The sequence below is a fragment of the Erpetoichthys calabaricus genome, chromosome 13 (genome assembly GCF_900747795.2).
Source record: "Erpetoichthys calabaricus chromosome 13, fErpCal1.3, whole genome shotgun sequence".
NCBI lineage: Eukaryota > Metazoa > Chordata > Cladistia > Polypteriformes > Polypteridae > Erpetoichthys > Erpetoichthys calabaricus.
In genome coordinates, this window is record NC_041406.2 from 67006880 (window position 1) to 67034804 (window position 27925).

The window sequence follows — 27925 nt, forward strand, 5'->3', positions numbered from 1 at the left end:
AGACAAAGAAGTTCCCTCATTCCCTGCATTTTTAAAGGGGACCAATATCAGTACTAATACAGATAATGAATGAATCACTTTTGACAGAATCTAAAGAAATAGCAGTTTATAAGAATACTTTAACTGACTGGCAGGTGAAATAGAGAAATGGGGAAATTCTGTCAGGAAAACAAAGAGAAAAAAAAAATAACAAAAAAACACTTTATAAAACCATTGCCCAGCCATGAGTAAGCTTCACTACCCTAAACCTTGTTAAAATATAAATACATGCTCACACTTGCATAAAATGCATTTGTGAATTATTATTGACTTTTCAACTTATTGTACCATAAGCACTTCATGGTAAACAATTATTATTTGCACATATTGCATAAGTACATAATTAATTAAGTAAGTTTAATTATTTCAAAATTCTTCTGGGCCCATACCTTTAAGTAACCTTTAAGATCTTCTGCCTGTTTTCTATGGTAATTCAGATCTTCTTCTGTAGCTGCAGCTCGAGATTTAACAGCTTCCAACTCTAGACGTACACTGGACATGGAAGAATTTTCTTCATCGCTCATATCTGAGTCTGGTACCTGCACACAAATTTTTCAACTTAGACTGCTAGTTATCAGATGTTTTTTAAATAACCGTGGCATATATAGTTTTTTTTTAAATTACAAGATGTAGAAAATGTAACATTATACAGAATATTCACAAGTCTAATATATTATTTATTTGCAGTTTAATAAAAAAAGTGATATTTCACCTTATCAATCAAAATCTAAGTTTCAAAAACATGTATTGGAGTAACTCTGTGTCTGTTAATTTTTACCTTTGATTGTTGATTTTTGTTTATCTCTAAAAATGTTGTTTTTAATCTGCTCTAAGTGATCTGCAACTATAATATGTTCCAGTTTCAGAGTATGGCACTCTCAGGATAATGAAAAATAAGAAGACAATTTGACATACTGTGTCTTGTTTATAGTCTCTTGACACTCTGTTTCTCTTCATTTATTGAGCAAAGTCTTTGTTGAGTGTAGGCATTACTTATTAAAGACAGAAAATCTTCTCACATAATCTTAACTCATCAACATTATAGAGATAATAATGTCTGTTAATAATAAGGGTGAAAACATCTATTTGTTCAACATGCTTATAATGCTCTATATAATATACTATAATATATCTATACCTTTCCACTTCCAAGAACTCTTTGCATCTTTTCTTTTTCCACAGCAGGCTTTCTCATCAACTCTAAGAGGACAGTCAGCTTGGCTAATTTCTTCTCATATTCTGCTTTGTCTTTTTCAGTACTGTAGAGTAACTGCCTCTGCAATTCCTGATTTTCATCCAGTTTAGTTAGCTCTTCTTCTAAATCTGCAAGTTTAACTATTAAACAGTTTAATTTTGTTTCAGACTCTTCCATAATGCTGTTTTGAGTCTCCTCATCTTTCTGTGAATCTCCATCTACAGTCAAGATGTTTTCAGCAACTGCTTGCATTTCTATTGATACTATTTCTGGAATCGCCTCCTCATTTTTTCCCTGTTTGTCATAAAGCTCTTTGGTGTTTATATTTGATTGTTTCTTTAAAGTGCTATGTGATGCTTGGTTTAGGGAAGGAGACCGTGTACCTTGGTTTAATCTTTCTTCTAGCTCAAGAACCTTTTGTTGTAGGACAACATTATCATTTTCAATGTCTTTTGCTCTAACGTAGTATTGATTAAATTCTGTATCCTTTATCTGAACAGCAAATTCAAGCTCTTCCAATTTAGCTTCCAAGTTAGTGATGTGAGAATTAGCACTTTCTTCAACTGCATTTAGTTCTGCCTGAATTACTAACAATGTTGCAGTTTTTTCTTGAAGGACCTCCTCCAACATTTTCACCTTGTGTGCAGAATCTTCATTAATTGCAAATGAATGTTCTAAATGGGAAATTTTATCCAACAGTCTCATTCGATCACCTTTAAGAAATTCTAATTCCTGATTTGTTAAATAAATATTTTGCTTCATTGCTTCAAACTCCTCCTTGGGTAAATTTACTTCTTCACTCCCTTTCTCTATTTGTCTATCTGAATCCTCTTCTTTCAACATTTTGACCAAAGCTTTCTCCATGTGTTGTGCTTCCTCAGAATTGTAGACATCTTGTGATTTGTTCTCAATATGTGCAAGTTCTAGCTGTAGCTTTTCTATGACTTCATTTAGTTGTTCAATTTCATCTTCACTTTTAATTTTTAAACGCTCTAAATCACTTCTTTGAAATTCTACTTGAGATTCAAGCTCTTTGATTTGTTCATTTTTTTTGTCAATCCCCTACAATGAAATAAATGAAAGTTATAAAGTTCTCTCTTTATGATTCATAACTAGACAATGTTGCTGAGATTAATTTAAATGACATTTTTCATTATTTTAAGGAAGACTAAATGTGATTTACCATTAAAAACAAGCACACTAAGAACATAAAACCAAAGCATATTTTGTATCAATGCTTTTTTTATTTTGTTGGATTCATTATAAACTGAATGAGCATTATTTGTTTGTTTTACTAAAGTTTTTAATACTTGTTGGTCTAAGCCAAAGTAAACTGCATTCCAACTTTAATATATACTGCTTAAATGATCTTATATGTTTTTAGTTAGATCATTTAAAGTAATACTGCAGGTGCAGGGTAAAGTAGAATATGTTTTTAAACATTTCTTTCCAGTTTTACTTAATTTGTAAAGCCTCAAATTGTCATTAGAAATACCTTTTTGTCCTGTGAAAATTCTAGTTGTTGTTGCAGCTTTTCAACCTGTTCATTTAAACATTCTACTTCCTGTTCTTTTTCATGAATAACTTGAGAGAGTTTTCCAATTACTAGTTTATGATCATCAATGGAAACATTCTCAGACTCATGCTGTGACTGCTGCAAACTTGCAATTTCATTCTGCCAAAAAAAAAAAAATTTATAAATTACAATGCAGGATTTGTACCTAACAGACTAATCTTTGTAATCTCTCTATAATATTAAATGTTTAAAGCAAAGAAAATGAAGCTATGTAGAAAGTTGCATTGGGTATCACCTTGTTTGTTATTTATTTTGAGTAACAGCCTAAATACAAGACACAAATATTTGATTTTCATTTTTTTTTCAGGGCACTGTAACTTTAGAAGAGACACACAAGTGAACTAAAAATAAACATACTCAGAAAAAAATGACGAGTGAGCACTCAAAATAATTAAATCTCTAGAATTATAAATGTAAATACCTTGAGCAATAGGTTCTGATTTTCAAGCTCCTGCTGCTGAGTGCCTAATGTTTTTCGTTGGATTTCCATTTGCATGTTTAACTGCTGAATTTCCTCATTCTTATTTTCCAATTCTTCTCTAAATTGTTCCAATTGTTCTTCTAGGTTAGAGATCTACAGAGCCATTATAGAACTATTGTAAGGATAACTGTGGTTGTTCTTTGCTCTTACAGATATAAACAGCATAAGGCATAACTATCCTATAATAAATCATATCATTAAAGTAAGTGTAACATTATAATTTAAATATACCTCTTTTTCCTTTCTGTCCAAAGCTTCACGTTCAGTTTGCAGTTGTGCTTCAAGAACTGAGTCCAACATTACTTCACTTGTAGCTGGCTGTTTTCTTACCTCCATCTTCAAAAATGAATACAACAATAGTGTTATTACAGTGAGTTAACAGCTATATAAAATTAAACTGTACAGTTATGCAAGCAAATGTTACTGGTTATTTTTGATAACCGATTACTATGCATGACTTTCATAGCTTGATTTGAAGCACCTCTCAGTCCTATATGATATCTAATAACACATGCAAATAGTTACTTTATGTACTGTGCTAAAATATAAGAAATTGACATACAAGACAAAAGTGACTCTATTTATGTTGCATTCATGGTGAACACTACCCAAATGTATCACTCCACAATGCATATGTTGAAATATAATTACAAGAGCAGCAATGTAAGAACTAGTTGATGAATGCACTTAGAGCCCTGGTAGGGAATGAAACTGCACACTTAGGGTCCCTGATTTTTAGTCCAACAAATTAAACTATACCACTATTTTTTATGGAATAATTACAATAATTACACCAATTCAAACATTCTGAAGGCAGCTACACAAACTGAATATGAATGGAGACATGAACAAATACAACTCTAATCCAAAAAGACATTTTGATATGCATTATTTATGACCGCTGCTATGCATTATCCATCTACTTTACTAAGTAATATCATGTCAAGATTAAAAATTTTCACTAACTTCTCAAAACCAGAGTGGACAACAGTTGCAAATGTAATGGGCTAGAATTCAGTATTCTAAAGAAAATGACATTTTGGTGTGTTGCTTAGTGTAATGGGCTATAAACTAGTGTTTTAAAGAAAAGGCAGAATTTCTGCAAAATTCTGCTACTGGTTATTGCTGATAGCTATCTACAGGACATAAATACGTACCTGTCTTGCTAAAGAGTCACCTGCTTTGAACAGTCAGACTGCTTTGATTTAGTATCTCATCTACACACAATGTGGGGATACAGAACTGTCTGCTTCCTTGGAAAATTAACGTGTTCCGGGGACATTGGTTTCTAATCAAGTACTCAAAGTAAATGTGTTTACACTATTTGTTACACAAAGGAAATTGGCTTGCACCATGGTTTTCACTGATTACCATGTTTATCTATGCAGAAATTGAAGCATATATATATTTCTGGGAAAAGGAGAATAAAAAAAGAAGAGAACAGAAAAGTATGGTCTGAGACTTGAGACTGCTGTCTGTTTCTTTTATGCTTTACACCATATCGCTACACCCTGTAGCAACAGTGACTTGTACCTGGCCCAGGTTCCCCTAGGCCTGAGGTCGGTAACACAAACAAGATTATCGAATCCTTGTCATAAATCATATGACAGTCTATAAGCTACTAAAGTATTAATAAAAAAACATGTCTACCAATAATGCTTTTGGAGGTATTTTTTAAATTTCTATACAATTTAGGAGTTACATTCATGATTCACAATAAGAAATATTGATATATAAGAATTTGCCATAAAAGTAAAACTTTTCAAAACAACCTTCTGCAACTTTTCAGAGCTGTTGATCAAAGCATTTTCCAGCTCTCTTATTCTATTACTCATTTTGTCAATCTCTTCATCACGTTCTTGAATGTCCCTCTGAAACTGGTCCATCTGAAGAAGAAGTTCACTGCATTGATCTGTTTTATGTTGCACCTGTTTCTTGAGAATCTCAATCTAAAAAAAAAAAAAAAGAAACCAAAAAATAAACATTAAAAAAAATTAATGAAGTTATTATTTAGGTAAATATTTATGAAATATTGAAATAATTATTTTAGATTTAGACTATGGGAATGTTAACTACATGAACCATATGTATTTATAATACCAAAGCACTAAGATACATCTTGTCATTTAGGTTTAATATTTGAAATACCTACAATATGTTTTAATTTATGGGTGCTACTTTTGTAGAAAAAAAAAAGTTCGCTTAAAATAAAAGTTCAATTAAGTTTACAAATTTTGTAAACCTTAAATTGACTACGTAGGTTGAAAAACAGATTGCTGGAACTTTTACAAACAGAAATTGTATAAGAGATGACAATTTGGCTTGTTAAAATTATTTTCTGACTGCTTCATTTTAAAACTTTTGGAGCAAACACTAAACTGTTATCCAAATTTAGCATCATTTTGTAAACAAGTAATAGAAACTGCAAACTTTGCTTCAATTTTTTATACTATGTGGAATCATCATCATCATCACCATCAAGTATCATCTTCCATCTGCATAGGCTACTATGGTTCTTCTGTGCTTACGGTCTTGAGCTTTTCTCAACAATGTTTTATATTTCTTGATATCAGTCCATTTTTGATGTTCCCCATCTATTTTATTCTTGTTTATATTCTATAAGTCCTCCAAGCAGTCTCCTCTTCATGTTTATTACCTTACAAGACAATCAAAACATGCAGCTTTCTTCTTCTTGATCATATATATTACATATATCTTCCCATTTACTGATTTAGAAATTCATCATTACTTAATTTCAATGTTCAAAGTATCTTCATCAACTTGCTATACACCCACATTTGAAATGCTTCTATCTTCACATTTTCTTGAGTGATTGTCAAAGATTTGCATTCATACAATAAAGCTGAGCAGATAAAACATTTGGAAATTCTTACTCTTGCTTTTAAGCAAATGGACTTTGCAGTATGAATCCTTTGCATGCTTAAAAATGTACCTCTAGCTATCTGAATTTTTATGTCTGTCTCATATTTCCCATATACTGTTACAGTATTACCCAAATACAGTGCCTGGTCAAAAAAAAACAAAAAAAAAACACACACACACTCTAATATTTTATTTGACCGCCTTTAGCTTTGATTACGGCACACATTCACTGTGGTATCATTTCAATAAGCTTATGCAGTGTCACAACATTTATTTCCGTCCAGAACTGCAGTAGTTTTCTGCCAAGATCTTGCATTGAAGATGAAAACATTGTATTGCTGTGTAAAGTCTTCTTCAGCATATCCCAGAGATTTAAAGCCTGGACTCTGTGATGGCCAATTCACATGTGAAAATGATGTCTCGTGCTCCCTGAACCTCTCTTCACAATTACAACAGAATTGTCATTGTCTTCTTGGAATATGCCTTTGCCCTCTAGGAAGAAAAAAATCCATTGATGGAAAAACCCGGTCATTAAGTATATTCAGGCAGTAAGCTAACCTCATTTTTTGGGAACATAATGTTGCTGAAGCTAGACCTGACCAACTGAAGCAACCCCACATCATAACACTGTCCCTACAGGCTTGTATGGTAGGCACTAGGCATGATGGGTACATCACTTCAGCTGCCTCTCTTCTTACACTGATACACCCATCACTCTGGAACAGGGAAAATCTGAACTCATCCAGAACTCCACAGTGTAATCTTTATGCTCCGTAGCAAACTGAATCCTTTTTTCCCCTATTAGCCTCACTGATAAGTGGCTGTCTTAAGGCTACACAGTAATTTAGTCCTAATATCTTGAGTTCTCTTTGCATTGTGCATAAGGAAATGTTCTGGGGTTTTTTCTGACCATTTTTCTCTCTTGAAGATGATGGATCACCACAATTCTTCCAGATTTTAATAGTGCATTGGATAGTTTTTAACCGAATTCCTTTAGTTTTTTTCTTTGCTTGATGAAGGTCAATACTTTGACCTTTTTGAAACAGCGTTAACATCTTTTCCATGGCCACTGGTCATGTCTTCTAACATGGTTGTTTAAGAAATCAGAAGCTACTCACTGCATCACATATAACTTGTTGTCAGCTGAAACATATTAATCACTGCGGTTCTTATCCAGTGGAAGGCTCTTACCCATTTGCTTAGCTAAATCTAATGTGACTGGTTTTGGCCAGGAAGTGTATATAAATGGTCTAACTTGTTCTGTATCTTCTCTATTAATCTTGATCTTGATCCATGGCATAGTTTTACTTCTTGTCAACAGCATGTTGTTTCATATCATTCTTCATACCAAATAGTTTTAAAGGATCATATTTGTCACATCTACTAATGACATTACCACTTCAATATCATCATGTCCTGCAATTGTGTTTCTGTTTCTGCCATTAAATCAGTGTCATAAGCACAATGTAAATTATTTAAAACAACTTGAACAATCTCTTATCTGTTGCTATTCTCAATGCCACTAAAGAAGTTTTTACTATATAAATAAAAGAACTCAATTCTGACAAATTCTGCCTACAATCAGAAATTAATTGAACAGACAATGACCTATTCAAATAAATGCTCTTTGATTCAAATACAAATTACATGTTAAACTTAAAATTTTAGAAGCAGTTTAATCAATCCTGCATGATTAACACAATCAAATGCTTTCTTGTTATGAAAGAAATACATACTGTACATACTGTATTTGTACTCTGATCAAGGTATCTCAATATTAATGTTCTTAATTTGAAGATGCCTACTGCAGTGCCTTTCCCTGTCATAAAGCTACTTTTTTCATTTACCTAATTTCTGTTTACTTTTTTTTTTTTTTACAATGATGTTCAGAATAACCTTCAGGACATGACTCATCATGCAAATAGTTCTGTAATCTGAAAGTTTGTTGTCTTAGCTTTTCTAGGTACTCTTATTAAAAATGATTAATTTATCTCTGACAATATATATCCACTGTGGTAAACCAAACTGAATATTTCTGTTATTTTCTTAAGGCAGTTATCATCTGTCTTTAATTATACCATCATTACCACTGCCTTTACCATTTTTCAAATCTTGTATATTTCACAATCTATTTTCATAATGATCTATAATGTTTAAGGGTATGTTGTCATCAGTTTTCCAGATGGCACTATGTCACATAAATTTTGTAAATGTTCGAGATGTATTAAATCTCCGGATTTACTCGATATCATGTAAAGAATGCTATACCACTTGAGGCAACATTAGATAGAATAAAGAGATCAAATTTTGAAATGATCAATAAACAAAGAAACAGCAAATCACCAATAAACTGTTGAAAATTAATTTAAATAATTTCTTTAGACATTTTGTACAACTTAAAAAGATTCACAATACACAAATAAAACAATATCCACATGAGATTAATTTGGGACTTGAAAATGCAGGTAGCAGTTTACTTTTATTGGTTGTATATGTCCTATGCTGGATAAAGCTCAAAGTTCATAATATTTACAACATACCCGAACAATAAAATTAAAGTAATACAAGGGTATATCATACTTAAGCAAAGAAAGCTTTGACAAAGAGTAGCATACTAATGCTGTTTAAAACTAAAAGAAAAAAGCACATGGTTATTTCATCTCTCATTCAGCTATAGTACAGTATGTACAGAAAAGCAACAGTAAATTTAAAAATTTTAATTGGCACTGTAAATGTTGATGTGTGCATGGAAAGAAGGCGCAGCGTCAGCATTGTCTTCAACTCTGACCTACTGGTAATTGCTTAAGGCTTCCTTCAACACATTTATGTTATGTTGTAGGTATTGACATGAATAAACATTCCTTGGGTAATTGGCTGCCCTCTTTCTAAAGCAGTAGAATACTCATCCACTGCCCATATCGAATATAAAATTTACCTACAACAAGAATCCAATGCCTCACAAAAAATGCACAAGACTAACCACTATAGCATGAAGAATTCTTTCAGTCAAACTCTGTAATATTGCACCTTTCACTAATGAAACAACTATAAAGTGTTTTACAGAACACAGAAGAACTCAACTGAAATGACCAAAGCTCAGTCCAAGATGTACATAATGATTTATCACAGCTTTTTGACAGGAAAACCAAAAGGAATAAAGTTTATCACAATATTCATTAACAGAAGCTTTTTTTTTTTTTACAACTCTTATAAATAAATATTTATGGATAGATGCCATTTTACTCTTTTATTTTTACAATATGCACACTTTAAAAACTTTAGTACCTCAGTGTGGTTTTGCTCAGAGCAGGGCTGTAGTTTTTGTGGGGTTTTTAGTTGCTCCTCTAATTTATGAATCTCTTGCTGAAAAACATCCCGTTCATGTTCTCTGTCAATTGCCTGTTGCTGTGCAACAACAAAAACATTTGCAAAAGATATTCAGTAAAGCATAAACTTACATTGCTATCATATAGAACAAAATTAACTTGTTTTAATATATAACTGCTCCTGACGTCATAAATTTATTGCAACAAGATATGCAAATATTAAAACAAATATGCATCTAATAATTTTTTAATGTTTTAACAATTAAAATATGCTTCAGTAATGATTTCCAATTTCACAGAAAGCTTATGGACCATTATTTTGCCATTTTTAGGGTTATGAACCATTGTGATAAAATAACATTTTGAAAAATATGCACACTAGGAAAGCTAGAAATTTAAGTTTTAAAATAAACTTTTTCAGTTATTAACAATTCAATCACCAATCAATGCATGACTTGTTTGTACTATGATATTGAACTTAAAACTGCAAAACCTGCTGAACTTATTATGGTATATTAAGGTCATTATATGACTGACTTTTTCTCATTTCACATTGTAAAAAATGAATGTGTTTAAATTAGATATTTTTGTTACAAAAGAAACAAAAAACTGTAATGCACAAGATTGTTCCCACTGTCCTAAAACCAATCTACACAGCCTCAGGAGGAAATTTTAGACATTCTAAATGCAGTGAAAGTATTGTACATTAGGCCAAGTTAAATATACCTATCTCTGCAAAGTGCCAAAGTTAATTAATACAGCTCATAACAAAATCTAAAGAAGAGCCTGTGCTAGTAGTACTGGGCCCAGAGCCTAGAAATTACCAGAGGACGGAGCACCAGTCCGCCTGGGGTCACACTGGAGCACAAATCTATACCTATACTAGTCCACCCAAGGCCAGCTTAGAATAGATTTTCAAATTACCCTATATATTTTTGTGATGAATTTGCGCGAGATGTAAGGAACTAGTGGGCTTGGTGTAAAACTGGTAGAAGGTGCAAACCACACATTAACCAGGCTGATATTTGAATTGGGCCTTTTGAGATTGTGCAACAGAAGAATTGCTAATCACAACACCACTTTGTTCCCATTTTAAACACATGTCATCTCTAAAACATAGTGTCTACAGAAGGCAGGACAATGGACCAGGTGAATAAAACTCAGTATTCAAAATGTGTCTATCTGAGGAATTGTTTTACACCGAGACACATGAACAGCCCGGTTAGGAGACAAAATTAGAACTGCAGTTAAAAATTAAATAATGTGACCTTCCTTACTGATACATTGGAAGCAGCAATAGCTACAATGTACTGTATGCTGTAGCGTCATAGTAGGTGCAGACCATGAAGAAATAAATAAGCTCAGTGTAGGCATTTACATGATTGTGTCCTGTACTCCAATCTTCTGTCCAGGGGAATTTCTTCAAAATTACCATAGATAGATACATTTAGGTTTACATGTGGTATAAGAGAGATTTACATAAAATTTTGGTAATACAATACAATACAGTTTATTTTTGTATAGCCCAAAATCACACAGGAAGTGCCGCAATAGGCTTTAACAGGCCCTGCCTTTTGACAGTCCCCCAGCCTTGACTCTCTAAGAAGACAAGGAAAAACTCCCAAAAAAAACCTAGTAGGGAAAATGGAAGAAACCTTGGGAAAGGCAGTTCAAAGAGAGACCCCTTTCCAGGTAGGTTGGGCATGCAGTGGGTGTCAAAAGAAGGGGGTCAATACAATACAATACACAGAACAGAACAACTGGTAGAACAACAAGTGGTAACTCGGAAGTAAAAGCTAAACTAAAAAACATGAGTTCAAGTAAATCTATAACTGTGTGAGGAACCATGCCTTAATTTCTTGAGCTGTGAAAAAGCAGTGCTAAACTGAGTGGATGAATATAATTAACACTTTTTAAAAAAGATTTCCTATCTTGTGCATTTGTTACTGAGAAATACATTTTTCTGTCCATGTAAAACAAAACACTTTTACAGACATCCAAAATGTAAAATTGCATTTATTCCATGGTACATTTTTGTTTTCTATATGTAATGACGCTATTAATCAAATATCTAACAAACTGATGTATAGTATACAGTAAGTAGCTACCAACTGGGGAAAAATGAACATTTACTTACTCTTTGCATTATTTACTGACATATACCTTTTATTTTTTATTTATCTTAGAAGTACCTCCTCTGTAGAACATTCTTCCTTGCTCTGTCAAAGGTACCATTCAAATTTCACCTGAAACCATTATCTGTTTCTCTTGTTACCAAACATAAAATACAGATATTGACTATACTCTGCTGTGCTGTATGTAAACACTTACTGTTAATTTCTGCAGATCTATACAACACTTAAGCAATTAATCTGAAAAATTCTTCCAGACTACAATATTGGCTTATATAGCTTTAAGTGTTGATTTGAATCTTACTATAAACTTTAAAATGTTTAAGAAGCATTATAGCTTTGCTGGGCAGAACTGACTGAGTAGGTCAGGTAACTCAATAGAGGGGGGGGGGGGGGAAGCTTCTGTCATCATATGTGTAGTATATTTAGTTCAGTGCACCAGTAGACCACAGAACCAACACCTGTGAGTGCATTCTGTACAATATAATAAACAAGCCTCAACGCTGACATCTTGAAATGCAAGAAAATGTAGTCTACGTGGAATGGGCTCATTCAAAGTATGGATAGCTCAGCACTAGATATGTGTTTATGGGTAAACTGCTTATCTCTTCCAATAACAATTAAGGTACATGTACTTTTACATGATGGCATTAATACCTTGTATAGCTTGCCCTTGTAATATATTTATGAATTACATATCTGTGTGATAGTTGCAGATATTGTTTATTTTAGATTGCCTTGCACACTTATTTTTCTTTCCCTTTACATATAAGCAAAACAAAAGACATTTCTGCATTTTTCACGTTCCAAATGAGCTGCAGTATGTGGTCTATGCAAGGCAGAATAATTATAAGTGAAATATAATAAAAGACTAAAGGGTGAAAACATCTTATTTGCTCCAGTTAAGTTACTATTTTAGCACATTTTCATTTTTTAGTATTAAGCAATTCAGAAAGTTTTGGTTGATCTCTTATTGTAACACTATAAAATATATTTTTCCAGTCAATGTACTTATGCTTTCATAAATTATATGTATTCTTGAAGGCAAACGTAAGTTTCTTTTCAAGTCAATAATAGGGAATAAATATTGCTAGCCGGGTTATAGCATTTTGCTGGCAGAAAGTAATAATAAATCATATATATTTTTAAGTGAAGTGCATTTACTAAGAAAATACTGTGAATTAAGGCCTTACATCCAAAAATTTTCTATTCTTCTCCAGCTGCTTTTCCAAAGCCTGTATTTGCTGCCTCAAGTCAGAGACTTCTGCAGTCTTGTCCTGCTCCAGTTCTACAACTTTGTTAATCTGTTCCTCAAGCTCCAATTCAAGCGTTTTTACTTGTTTTAGAAGATCACCGTGCTCCTTTTCTGCTTGGAGCTGTACTTCCACTTTTTCCTTCATTAACTTCTCTGTCTCCTCAAGGAGATCTGAATGATGAACGTAAAAATGAGAAACAATGAATCCATGATATGATCATTAATTGGTCCTGAATGAAATAAAGCTGAACAAAAAACAAGACAAGTCCTTGATAGACAGCACATAAGGAATATACTAATGACATTTTCTGACATTTTTTGATAGCCAAGAAATGTTCCAATATTCTTGGCAATACAGTTTAATGGCCGATTAGAATATGACTTGCATTATTGTTAATTACAGAAGCTGTTTAATCATTCATTTTTAATTTCTGTGTCAGGTGCCAGCAACAAGGTAGTCTTGTTTTCATAACACAATGAAATATCTAATAAAAGTGCACAATGCAAAGAACTGCAGCGCACCCTAAATTTCTCAGCTTCCCATTTTAAAATTATACCATTTATTAACACCACAGGGTGAAACAGTACAGAGAAATGACATCAAGCAGAACTGTATGGGGTTACCAACTCCATAATCATTCAGGCAGGGAAGTAGCATAAGTCTAACACAGCAATCACTGTAAACATACATTTATTTTATAGTTAGAATACACAACAACAACAACAAAACTTTTCCTCAATAAGCTATATATGCTTTTAATTTTAATGATATTTCTAATGTGCATGCAAATGTATCATTTTCTGTAAGATATTGTAATAGAATAAGTATGTTCTATGTGGCATACAGCTTGTAAATATAAGGTTTCAAAGGCAGAAGAAATTGATACAAACCTACAAACCTACCTACTACACATAAATGTTCAGAAGCATCCACACAATATAGTCCAATAATTAGAGTTTAGCACTGAATTGAAAAGGTAATGACTTAGGGAAAATCTTTACAAAATTATGAAAAAATAAAACTGAAAAGCAGTTTAAGAAGATATACAAAGGATTAATGATACCTACTAACAAAAGAAAACGAAACAACAAGAAGTTGTGGTAACAGACCAGTGAAAACTAGACATCCATGAAAAAGTTTGTTGTTGTTGTTGTTTTTCAAACTCTCTCTTTTCCAACAATTTCAGATTATTCAAGAAAAGATTGCTGTTTAGGATATTAGCATATTGACTGGAAATGGATCACCATGCTTGCTAGGAATATTTTGGAATAAAATTAAAAGGTTCAATACCAAGGTAGGGTGAAATCAGGAAGCAGAGCCATGGGTTAGTAACAGAAAGCGAGCCCAAGACAAACAAGCTCCAAGCTTAATAGAACATGATTGATTATTATCTATTTTTTGCTAAGTGCCACCCGAATTTTAATTTTTCATGCTCAGTGTAGACAGACCTGCTTCGGGTGCTGCATCAACTGCAGCGTCAACTAGGCCTAGGAGAACAAAAAAGCACAATAATTCACATGCTCTCTGTATAAAATGACTTAAGAAGGGAAGGGGTGAAAATGAAAGCAGTAATATAGCACAGGTCAAAAAAAAAAGTTAGCATTATTTGTAACAGCACAAGCTGATGAATCTCAGTATGTATAAAGGAAAAAAGCAAACATTCTTTCAAAGATTGTAATGCTACTGTACATTCTTATTTACCATTTTCCTTTGAATTTGTTTTGACAGACCACAGAGAAAGATATTTGACTAAAATACCAAAATTGTAATGTTACCACAATGCAGAAGAAATATACTCAAAAAATGCAGCAATGTAAGAAAGCAGACAGCAAATGGAGGTAGTCAATCCATGTGTTTAATTAGCCATTTGATGATCTGTTGCACTTACTTCAACAATTAACATCCTGAGATTGTTCACTGGGGAAGCCAACTGCATATTCATTTCTTACTCATTTTCAACATTCAATTTATATGATTTCCAAATACTATTTAACTTTTACAGATGTAGTCATCTTAGTACGTAAACTGGGTGCTATTTTTCTTTTCTGTCCTGAATACACCAATTATGCATTAGCTCTGACTAAAAATCCAACTTGACAAGTCCACTGACTCCAAATTGTATAAATAAAATGGTTTCTTTCTATTAAATAAGCATTTATTGATATCACTAGGCGCACTTTACACATCTCCCCAGTGGAAAAGAACTAAAGGAATTTTTCACTTTATGAATTACGGTACTTCTATACTGCACTCATTAAAATCGTATCGTGAGCTACAGCAGTGTATATAGGAGAATCCATAAGAGAAATGAGTTATAAAATGTACACATGGTAATGGCTTTGAAAGCTGAAGCATTTTACATTTGTTTTAGTTATTTCAAAGAGTTCATTTCACATACAGTATTTGTTTATTGTGTGTAATGTGCGTAACAGCGAGTCACACTTAAAAATAACAAAAATAACAGTGACAACAGACTGCAATTAAATACAGTATGTTAGTAGACTACATTAAATATGTGGTTTGTAACAGCATTTTACCAATCATGTAGTTAAAAATGTAACTTAAATATGCCTGTGATGGATGAGTAGCTTTCACAGAGAGCAGATTTCAATTCGAGTGGTTAAAAAATGGCATTGAATGATTTGGTATTATTAGTTGTTGGTTGTGGAGGGTCTGACAAACTGTAGTTCAAATTTCTGAAACTTAACACTTTTGAAAGGCATACTTGAAATGATAAAATTTGTTCAAGTCTCAAGATAAAACTGTTTGCTGCTTCGGACCATGACATGCAGCAGGTTTGGAATTCAGACGATAAATTATATTGTCAGTTTAAGAGTCAGAGAAATACTGAATCATTATAATTGGCAAATAATGCAGACAAGTTGTTTCTTTTAGTTTAACATGCTGTTAATATATTTGTTCACTTTATTCTCACAAAGCGATGTTTACATACACTAACTTTTTTTATAAATATTTTTACAGTTAATTTGCAATAAGCAGCAGGAGACGTTAACTGGTGTACCAGCTTGCCATTTTGCAATGAGGAGCAACTGTCAGACGGGTAAAAGAGGAAAATATACAAAATATATAGGCTGAAATTACCTTTCTAAATGTAAATTCAACACAGTACACTAATCTGTAACTGAAGGCAAACAGCATGTTTCTTTACTTTAAGACAGAGTTTCCAAATTTGCCACTGCATTTTAATTGGAGATTTTGAAACTTCAAAAATGTGTACAGTGCGTTATTATTAAGATACCACAACAAACATTTTCTTGAAGTATAGATGTGCCAAATTTCATCAAAACAGGACCACTGGGAGCCAAGTAATTTTATGAAGACAGATAGACAGGGTAGTAAGTTAATATTTTACAGCAAAAAGGGATGTGACTGGTAGAAAAAACTCTTCAAAACACACTAAGCATGAGGCTATTTGTAGAAAGACAATATATTTCATTGCACTGCACCAGGTCTTTAATCAAAAGAATCAGCCTTGAGTGGGACTCTTCCAAATACTGTTGTGAAATGAGGCAGAGCAAACAAAAAGCTGCCATCCAAAATCTTCTAAAATCAACTTTAGCTGATTTCATAACAGTTTACTTACAATTCAAAGAAGATACAATTTATTTGTCAATAATTTGTGCTCATTTCAAGTTTATATTGCAATAAGTTATGAGAAATGTTAGTACTACAGTATGTAAATATAGGTAAGATCACAAGTTTGAAGAGCATTCTGATGTATGATTCAGAAGAGCATTTACAGATCAAATGCTACCATAATAGTCTGGACTGGCTCTGTACTACCACACAATGAGCAGTTAATATTTTTGGTCTGGGTCATAAGCTGGTTTTTTTTATCTACAATCCACTATACATTAAAATGTGACCAACAACATGTGATCTGGATTCAGTTTTGGAGTTTAAGTGTGCTTTTTATTTGTAGTTTTGCAGTGCAGAATTCTAGTTCATTTCTAGACTTTAACAACAACATTTATTTATATAGCGCATTTTCATACAAAAAAGTAGCTCAAACTGCTTTAGGCCTATGAACAAATGCTACTCTGCCCTCTACTGCAGCAATTGAGTGACAAACCCAAAAAAGCACATTGTTAAAAAGCTGTGTAATTCATGTTTCCTTATTTTTTAGGTCCTTAAAATAGGAGAGGGGATATCAGAATAGACTGCATTTACAGTATTTACACAGTATGGGGCCCAAAAGAACATATAATAGGCCACAGTTTGGAAAACAGTGTACAAAAGAATACTATCCAGAATATATAATCTCATAAAACAACATAGAGAGAATTTGGTTTTTTTTTTTTTTACCAATGACATGGTGCCTGTATTCATCACTCTATGGTGCTGTGAATGACAGATTTCAACCATTGGACAGAAATTGGAGCTAAATTTTCATAATCTGACATGTTAACATATTGTAATCCATTTTAAAAATATAATGATTTCTACTATCTATAAACCAGGATTATTGTAGATCTTTCAACAATCAGAGTATTTTCACTGTAAGGCTTTAAACAAGACATTTTAATGTATAGTGAACTCCATTAATATCTGCAAATGTTTATCCTCTTAATCTTTCATTCAAAACATTAACAAAAATATAGCCTTTAACTGAAGTACAATAACTGCAAGGAAAAAGAAAATCTCATACTAAGAGAAATAAATCTATCAAATATGTGTGCGCCATAATTTTCAGCACCCCAGAAAGTCAAATGAGTAAAATCTAACTCACATATATTTCCATTCCATTCAAATCTTACATTTTAAGTATATCTGTGTGAGCAAGAACGCTTAAGCGGTCAGGCATGACTTTTTGTTTGACAGGTGTATGTATACAATATGTGCGGTGACACACAAGCCAAATTTCCTTAGTCATCCATTACAATGGAAAAGACCCAAGAACACAAAAAAAAGTTTTGTGAGCAGCATAAATCTTGAAATTTCTATTAAAAATAGCTAACTGGAAACACCTTTTCACTATTAGGGCAATAATTAATAAGCTTAAAGCAACTAAAAATGTTAGGAATTGGACTGGAAGAGAACACAGTGCATACAATGGTTTGATTTGCCTAAGAGTCTCCAAGGATCACAACTGGAGAAGTGCATATGTCTTGGGGTCAAAGTCTCCATTATTCGAATCAAATGCCACTTACATACCATGATTTGTTTCGGTAGGCTGCCATAAAAATCAGTTAAGAGTTTGTCAACAATACTAGAACTTTCAGTGAGATTGAAAGATTTTGTCAGATCAGACAGAAACAGAATTTTTTAGCAAAAAACAACAGATGACAAAGGGTTGGATGGATGGATAAAAGGAAAACATTATTTGTCCAACAAGCAAATTTAGCTTTTTAAAGAGATGCAATAAATACATAAATAAATATAAAAAAAACAATAATAACTCCTCATCAAATGCATTACAGAATTACTAAAAAGAAACAAATCTTCTAACTCAGTCAAACATATAACGAACATTCACAGTGAGGCATAATAAAGGTGTATTGCTGTTAGTATAAAGGTGTCTAAAGTAGTGTTTTTTTGATACACTTCTGTTGATTATTTTGTTGGCTGGTTATTTTGTCAGAGAGAGGATGTGCAGCACTGTTCATAATGGTACTCTGTTTTGGTGTTTTGATGTTGTAGGGCTGGAAAGGCCCTTGACAACTTGCTAGGATACATAGTATCATACTGTCAAAATCTGACTGCTTCTACCAGGAAGCTTAAATTGGGAAGTGGTTGGATCTTTCAAAAGGACAATGATCCAAAGCAGAACTGAAAATCAATATAAAAATTGCTTAAAGGCCAAAAAGTCAAAGTTTTTCCATGGCCATCCCAGTACCCTGGCCTTTACCGCATTAAAAACCTATGGGATGAGCTAAACAGCAGAGACCACAAGCATAGACCTTCAAATTTTAAAGATCTATAGACTCTCTGTATGGTGGAACCGTCTCAGATCCCTTGCCATGTGTTGTCCAGCAACATTAAGCATTATAGGAGGAGACTCAAAGCTGTTATCTTGGCAAAGAGGGGCTACAACAGCCACAATAGAAAGGGTGCCAATAATATAATATAAGAAAAACATGCTTTATAATAAGAAACCCTTTTACCTTTTGATTACTTTATTTCTGTTAAATGTTTGATTTTTGTTAATGTTTTAAATGAAAGCTCAAGAGGATAAACAAAGGCATTTTTTCATTGACCGATTTGTTTTTATTTATCAAAGATTCAAATATTAGTGGAGGGCACTGTATTATATTTTATTTGCAATTTTTCTACACAGCTTTTAAATATAAACTGTTGAATTTTATTGCATATTTAAAATGATGATATATTATTTATATGTACTTTTCATGTACCTTTATGGTGTCTTGTGGGGATTTCTCTGGTACCATATAGTGTTAACTTTATATATTTGTTCTTTTGTACAATTACAATTAATATATTAATATTTACATGGTTTAAGGAAATAAAAACATCCATGGATATACATACAGTATATTTCAATTACAGTTATATTTCTGTACATGCTTTTAATGTACCTCATTTTTCTTTTGTGTTTAACAATACCCAATAAAGTTAGCCTGCATTGCACTAAGAAATATTTTATGTTTCAAATCAGTGTGCTTTTTCTTCATTATTTTCTTATGCCTCACATCTTCCTTTATGAGTATTTCTTCTTGCTGACAGGTGTGCAATTTTATAAATTATTTTTTTTATCAAAACAGCAAAAACTTTCATCTTCTTGTTCTGTATTTTCAATGGCATAACTGTTTAGCAAGATGTGTTTGATTAATACATTTATTAACTTACTATTTAAAACATCTACATGAGTCAACCTAATATGGAAATACTGCTAAATAAGTGCAGAACTGATGGTAGTTAAATGTATATTTATATCTAAAGTATTTTTCTAAATAGGTGGCCAAGGTTTATCATACATTAAAGATAACAAAATTAAGAAAATAAACTGTTAACTTAGGTTAAGATCTCCAAGATCTCAATATTTTAAAGATATATTCTAAATTCTTACATGAGCCCAATTATTGAATATAATTCAAACCAGTTCTCCCAAAGTCTATGAAAAATTTAAAAAAGATTGATAAAACAATAACAGATCTTAAGCATTACTTTCACTTTCAATAGAGCATTTCCAGCACTATTTAAGAGGTGCTTAGACTGATGCTTATACATACACAGCTCCCTGGGCCCTGCAGAGTTCTTCATTGCATCCTGTTGTCTGGACAATAGCTCTCTTTGCTGCTGAATACTTTGTCGCTCTTCATCGAGTTCTTTTAGACGGCTGTTAGTTGAATGCAACTCCTGCTCAAGATGCAAAATAAGGTCTGTTTTCATTTGAACTTGCTTTTCCAACGCTGTTCTTTCATCAAGATACCCATCAATTATTCCTGAAGTAATAAAACCAAGTATAGCATTTAAATCATTAAAAATGAAACATTTTCACTCAAACAAATTAAAATACCATTTTAAATGTACAAATTCATATTGTATATATGATTCAGATATTTGACTAATTTTCTGTTTTTACTGAATAATAACACAATACACTATTTTTTTCTATGACATATTAAAGTCTGGCAGAGAAAGGGGGGCCTTAATGATCCAAAACATTGATACAAGGCAGTAAAGGTTCTTATGGAAATTTTCTGAAATGTCCAAAATACAGTACATCACACTCTCATCTGTAAATGCTCAGCCAGTGACAGGCTTGAATAGGACAATGCAATGCTGAAGAGGCAGTCAGTGCATTAACAAACAACTATTTAGTACTGCAGAAAAAGTACAGGGAGTAGCAAGACATGTGCACAAAATTCATTGCAGTTATATTTTCATGCAATGTATAAGCCTGGTAATGCTTCATCTTTTGATAGGAAGGAGTGTGGAAAGTTTCATTGTAGATTTTAGGATGATACTGACAGAGTCAGTTGGTGGGAGAGTCATTTTGGTATACAGTTTTAAATGAATGATTATACAGATTTTGTCATTATACTTTTCTTACTTTAATGTGTATAATATTGTTATCAGAATGTCAAACATGTATTTGCTGGAAGCTGCTTTACTCACTGCACTAATATTACAGTGAATGAATGAATTGACAGGAGGGGAGCAACAGTTTCTATGATAATCATCAGGCCTTTGGCTGGGGAAAATCAATATAGCTATAAAGTAATGGGAATATTAAATGTAAAACAGAGGATTGTGAAACTAGACTCTCATCTATTCAATAAAAAATGAATTAGAATTAGAATAATTGGGTAATTATTCTGAGAGACGTGTGCAGTAAATCTTATTTATTACAATCAACATTACATTTTGAAAATGTCAACAATATTGGCACTCTCCAAAGTGTTTGTTAAAAAAATAGATGAAAAAAATCTTAAGGAAGGTAATTAATTTTAAAGTTTTAGGTAATACACAGTGGCAAAAAACTGACACATTGTTAAACATTTAGTAAAACAAATTACCAAAACATAAATAAATAAATACAGCAAACTTCAAAGTATTGCTATAGGCAACAATATTTAAGCTGTACAAAAAAACAAAAACAATGCATCATATTAGCTCTCAAACAACATTTGCTCATACAACATAATACACTTTCATCCAAGGTCATTGTCAGGCAGATCATAAACATAATTCATATAAAATTAAAGGATATAAAGCTTTAGGGTGACTATGTTGATCATTAACAAGTCTAATAACACAAAACAGGGAGAGTTAGTCACCAAGAAAGACTGATCTAATGTATTTTATTTATTAACACAACTTTAGAAACAATCTTTCCCAAATGTCAATTAACTAAAACATGACAATAATATTTATTTAACAGGGCTGTTAATCACAATTCTATGATGGGCCCCAGTGTTGGAAAACAGGTTTATGTTTTACCGCATTTCTGTGTTGATTAATAATTAAACATATAAAATGTGAACTCTTTTAAAGGGTAATCCTTAACCTAGGTGATGCAAGAATGTAGGTGCAGCACAAACATATAAAATGTATTGCTGTAAAATGTACTGGACCCTGTTAAAATGTGCTAACATTATAGAATAAACAGACTTTGGTCTGGATATAAATTGCGTTAGAAACATGCCTAGACAGGCATGTATGATTAGAAAGGAATTTGTCAAACATGGCATAATAAAACATGCTTAAAATATCTTCAAGATAAAAAATAAAAGTGTAAGCTTAATGGTATAAAAACTGTAGACATGTACAGAGAAAAGTTCAATCTTGAGGATTAATAGTTTTTTTTATATATTTAAATACAGAAAATAAGTGCTACATCATCTATGTAGTACGTACTGTAGATACAGTACTGTATTCAAGCATCACTGAAGCACAATCAAATTAATGATTTATATTTAAAAAAATGGTTGTTATATAAGTCTTATCACACAAACCATATCTAAAACAAAACATTGAAACTGTGCAGCCTCCTTAGCGTTATGCTTACCCCCAGAAAAATGAGGCAAAAATGTTGAAATGTTTTTCAACAAGAAAAAGTGTTATTAGGCACAACAGAAATGTGTAAATACAAAAACATCAACATAAATACAGTATGAAATGTATGGCTATTGTTCACATGATATACTGATGCAGATTTAGTACTTTCTTTGTGTGAAATGTTTTGAAAGAGTTTCCAAAGCAATGCCCAATGGCACAATCGGGACATTTTTTCAAATAACATTTTTTTCTCTTGCTTGTACACAAGAGAGTAAAATATTTGTGCCTGATTTGCATAATCGACTTGCCAAATTAATTATATCGAAGGATACCGCCTGCAAGGCTTAATTACTTCCACATTTACCTTGACACAAACATTGACAGTTTGCTACACTGTTGCAACAGTGCTTAAGGGCGCTAATGTCTTTCTTGTCCTTTTACTTGATCTCAACCATTTTGCCTTTTTGCCACTTGGCCACTGTCACACCATGGTGAATCATCACATGACCACATTCACCAGGCATATCATGGCGGTTTGGTTGTGCAGTGCCATATTAATCAGTTTCACTGTCATTGTGAACATCTGATGACCAATTCATATTGCCATCACTATTGCTCAATTTGAGCAATGGTTCAGTTTCACTTAATGGCTTTTCCTTTGCCATTGTTTTTTTGGTTGAAGTCTCTGACCCACTCATGAATATTGAAGAGTTACCACAGGGTTACCACAAAGTGGCTGAATGCATGAAAATACACATGCTGTTATTTAATCCACTAGATAGTAGCAGAACACTGTTCTGAACGTAATTCAGGCTTAACACTGTAAAGCTGATGATTACATGACACCCTGAATCTGTTTTGGGTTCCACCATATGTAAATAGAATTCTAAGCTTAAGTCATGCTCAGGATTAATGCCAAGGAGGTTAAAGCAGCAATACTTACTGAAAAAAAAAAATCTCACACTTTATTAACACAATGTGATATAAAAGGTTTAAATAAGTGTGAAAGCACATAGTAGCTTTACATTTAAAGTAGGGTTCCAATTACTAATGTCAACAATATTTGAATGAAGATGGAACATATTTGAAAAAAGTAAATAGTTTTTAACTGCTTTTCACACAATTTTGTATATGACTGTTATCAAGAGAATAAACGGAGTATTCAATTAATTATGTAATCCTAACAAGTGAATTTCCATTTTAGTAGCCCTGCTTCCTTATTAATATTGGGTTCAAATCTTGCACCTAGTCACTGTCCATGTGGAGTCAGCACATTCTTCTATTTCCCTAACCTCTCCTTCCACATTCTCCAAGATGAACAATTAGGTTGATTTGTAATTCCAAATTGTCTCTGTGTGAAGGTGTGTGTATGTGAGTGGGCTCTGCGAAGGACTAGTGCTTTCTCCATGGTTTTTCTCTGACCACGCTCATATTCCTGCTGGTAGGATAATGGAGGGGGAAAATGGGGGGGGGGGGGGGGGGGGGGGGGGGGGATGGTGGTTGAACGTACAAAAATAAAAGTCTGGTAAAATATATTTAAATTTTCAGCTTTCCTGCAAAGATTCAAATGAATTAGGTGCATATTGTTATATATGTTTGATAAAACATATTGCCACATCATGCTTACGCCAACACTGTGTATAACAAAGCCAAATATGCAAATTTCTGATATGTGGACAAATGAATATTATAATTAATTAATTTCAGAATGTATATATACAGAACACCTTCTATTTCATGATTCTGTAATGTGCTTTGTTCCAGGAATACAGATAAATGATACTACAATTTTCTGGAAGTGTTGAGAATTTGTTTTGCATATTTAGAAGTTTGCTCATTGTAGATACAAAATAAGAAATAAGAAATCTTTCAAATGTCAAGGAAGCATATGTAAAAAGCAATCAGTAAACTGACAGTGTGAATCTTGAATTATCTCCCTGTGCTCACATAGTTTTTTTCCCACTGTGTACTCCAGTTATCCAGCTGCATTCCAAAGTGATACATGTTCTCTTAAGTTCTAACTCTAAAATGACCCCATATGAGCCAGTGTTCATGTGTACTGTATATGTGCATTCAATGGGCCAGCTACCTCATCCAGGGATGGTTCTGCCTTGTGTCTGATATTGCGGAGATAGACTTGGGCTTTAAAACAAATGACACAACTTGTATAATACATGGTTGGATTGATATTTTTTAATCTAGTGTGCTAGAATTAATGACCCATTGGATTCTTCCAAAAATGTGGGTTCCATCTTGATTGCACCTTTTCATTACTACTGGTATCCACAGGTATATAATTCACTGTTTAGCTGAAAGAATTCTGCTAGATCGGTTACTGTATACTGATGTCCTTAGGCATTCTAGAGCCTTGGATTTCACCTTCATGTAGCCTTCTTTGTGGTAGCTCATCAAAAGAAAGATATGAGCTTTATTTCAGAGACCGATTTGGTTACTCTTCGATGCATAATCGAAGAGCTCAAATCGAAGAGCTGAAAATAATCGAATTCGATGCATAATTTTTTTTCTTTAGTTAATACTTTAGGATGTGATCTATCCAGTGCATTAAGATTTTTATCATACCATCACTTGGTTTTTATTCAAGTTGTAGAACACAGCCTAGTACAGCATTCATCTTTATTATGGCTTCCTTTGCAAATGTTGACTAATATAGATGCCCGTTATGGGTCTATAGTTTTCTTTTATGTGCAAATAACACTTTGCTTTTTCAACATTAATAACTTTTTTTTGTATATCACTCTTCACTGAATGTAGACAGAGCACTGTGAACAATTCTCAGTTAAAAAACAAGCAAAGAATATACTAATTACAGAACTGGTACACATATAAATACAGATTTGTTAAAACACACAGAGAACAAGGAAGAAGCCAATTCAACATAAATGGAAACCAACAATATTTATCCATTAATTAATCAAACTATCTACTAAACTGTATTTATATTCCCAGTTTGAAGACTATAATGTTTGACTACCTCCTCAGTAATTCATATATATCCAGCTTTGGTGCCATATGAAAATCTGATAACTGTACTTGACTACATCAAAATATCCATCCATCCATCCATCCATTTCCCATCCCGCTGAATCCGAACACAGGGTCACGAGGGTCTGCTGGAGCCAATCCCAGCCAACACAGGGCACAAGGCAGGAACCAATCCCGGGCAGGGTGCCAACCCACCGCAGGACACACACACACACAAATACACCCACACACCAAGCACACACTAGGGCCAATTTAGAATCATCAATCCACCTAACCTGCATGTCTTTGGACTGTGGGAGGAAACTGGAGCACCCGGAGCAAACCCACGCAGACACGGGGAGAATATGCAAACTCCACGCAGGGAGGACCCGAGAAGCAAACCCGGGTCCCCTAACTGCGAGGCAGCAGTGCTACCACTGTGCCACCGTGCCGCCTACATCAAAATATATATTATTGAAATAAAGCACATCCTCAAGGGACTCTTCTAATGACCTCAACACACATGGAGGAATCTCATCTATTCTGTATAATTTATTTCCATGGTACCAACAAGACAAGATTCTAATTTTATAGGATGCCATTTGCAATAAAGCACATACTACACAGAAAACATTTTGAAAGTACCTACTTCTCTATGCTGTGTAAGTATGTTCCCTCAGTGTGCACCCTCAATGATGGTTTTTCACTTATGCTAGCATGCTGCTGAATAGCTAAAATACTGCAATATGTAATCATTTTCATACCAGTATTTTTTAATAAACCTAAATGCAAAAATAATTTGAATTGTGTTGTATTTTATGGTAATAAAAGTTGGTCAAGGGATGGTTCCTCAGTGGATGACACCAACTGGTGACAGTCAAAAACTTGTTTCCAACTGCCTTTGGCTTATGTAGGACAATGTACATACTGACACTTTGATTATTTTTTTAAGCAATTGCTCTAAATGAAAAGCCTACACTTCTAAGGGTAATGTTGCTCTGTCTCATTTCATTTGTTAACTGCCAATTTCTTGCGATTATATAGTGTAATATTGTCCACGTAGGGTGTAGTAACACATTCTGTTCCAACTCTGCTTTAAGACAGAGGGTTTTTAAGTATTAAACAGAAGTTGGGACACTTGTGCAAATAGTTGCAAGGCTTAATTTACTTTAATTGCTGCAGAGCATCTGTTGGTTGTAACATATTAGTTTTTCCCTAACAAGGGCAATTTTGTAATATTCTGAAATTTCCTTTTTTTCAGTTTTTGCTAACCTAAACATTAAATTTAAACTTCTGGCAGTTTACTGTTTACCTTTTCTTTATTTTAGGTAATTCATTGCATTTCAACTGATTAAATTTGAAGAAAAACTGGAAAAAAAACAGGTATTCTAAAACTTTTGACTGGTAGTATATGTCCAGACAATTTCTGTAATACAGCTGTAGATTTAACAGTCTACAAGAAGTTACCAGTGTTATCCTCACACAGTTTCCAACATTTCAGGATATCATGATTGCATGACAATACAGTATCCATTGACTGGGACAACCCATAAAATACAACTCCTTTCAAAACATTGAAAGCTGACAAAAATATTTGTATAAGATAACAGCAGTCAGAGCATGCTGAACAGTACTTTTCAAATATGAAACAACTATTGGCAAAGTAAATGCTTTGGAAATCTACAAACAAGCTCTTTACTAGTTACAAATACTATAAGATTATTTAGTTTGCTTTAACACTATAGACTAGATAAGTTACTATATGACCCCTTATAACCATAACACGCAGAGGGTTATGTGTTATTGGATGTGAAAATTGTAGTTTCCACTATGAATGTAACTAAAGGCGGTTGTGGCTTGTCATGAAACTAATAGTATCTTGGCAAAACAATGTTTGATTGTGTGTGTGTATGTATGTTTGTGAGCTTTGGGTAATGACCAAAAGAATGAGATCACAGGTACGAGCGGCCAAAATGAATTTTCTCAGCAGGGTGGCTAGGCTCTTCCTTAGAGATAGGGTAAGATGTGCAAACATCCGGGAGAGGCTCGGAGTAGAACCACTGACCCTCCACATCGAGAGGAGCCAATTGAGGTGGTTTGGGCATCTGATATGAATTGCCTCCCTGTGGAGGTTTTTTCTGGCATGACCAGCTGGGAGGAGACCCCAGGGAAGATCCAGGACTTGCTGGGAGGATTATACCTCCCACATGGCCTAAGAATGCCTTGGGATACCACAGTATGAGTTGGCAAGTGCAGCTGGAAAAGGGATGTATGGACCTTACTGCTAAGACTGTTGCCCCCACAACTCTGCTTCAGATAAGCGGTGGAAAATGAATGAATGGATTATTTCTATATATGTACACAAAGAATTGCCAAATAATTTATGTTATACAAACCTTTCATACAAAAGAACAATGCTAGGCAATCTCCTTAGTGTGACATACACGTCACTGGAACTAACTGCAATTTGCCATTTCATAGTTTAGTGGAAATGTAATCTTCCTTGGGTTCAGGTAGGAAAGCGATTGTGTGCTTTCCCTTTCAATCTTTGGATATTTCTGCAAAGGAGTAA

At 33.3% G+C, this 27925-nt stretch overlaps 1 protein-coding gene across 7 annotated transcripts in view; it reads right to left on the bottom strand.

Moving 5' to 3' along the window:
• The window catches only part of akap9 (A kinase (PRKA) anchor protein 9), a 268377-nt gene that overhangs the window by 76785 nt on the left and 163667 nt on the right, over window positions 1–27925 (bottom strand). For 6 of the 7 annotated variants that reach the window (XM_051936181.1, XM_051936179.1, XM_051936183.1 and 3 more), the window contains 10 exons: window positions 20100–20312; window positions 14337–14375; window positions 12826–13058; window positions 9460–9579; window positions 5064–5240; window positions 3523–3627; window positions 3232–3384; window positions 2730–2909; window positions 1178–2296; window positions 429–578 (listed from right to left, as the gene is read on the bottom strand). In XM_051936181.1, coding sequence (XP_051792141.1) covers window positions 429–578; window positions 1178–2296; window positions 2730–2909; window positions 3232–3384; window positions 3523–3627; window positions 5064–5240; window positions 9460–9579; window positions 12826–13058; window positions 14337–14375; window positions 20100–20312 — 2489 coding nt within the window. The remainder of the gene's footprint in view (window positions 1–428; window positions 579–1177; window positions 2297–2729; window positions 2910–3231; window positions 3385–3522; window positions 3628–5063; window positions 5241–9459; window positions 9580–12825; window positions 13059–14336; window positions 14376–20099; window positions 20313–27925) is intronic. The other variant, XM_051936180.1, reaches the window with a different exon arrangement.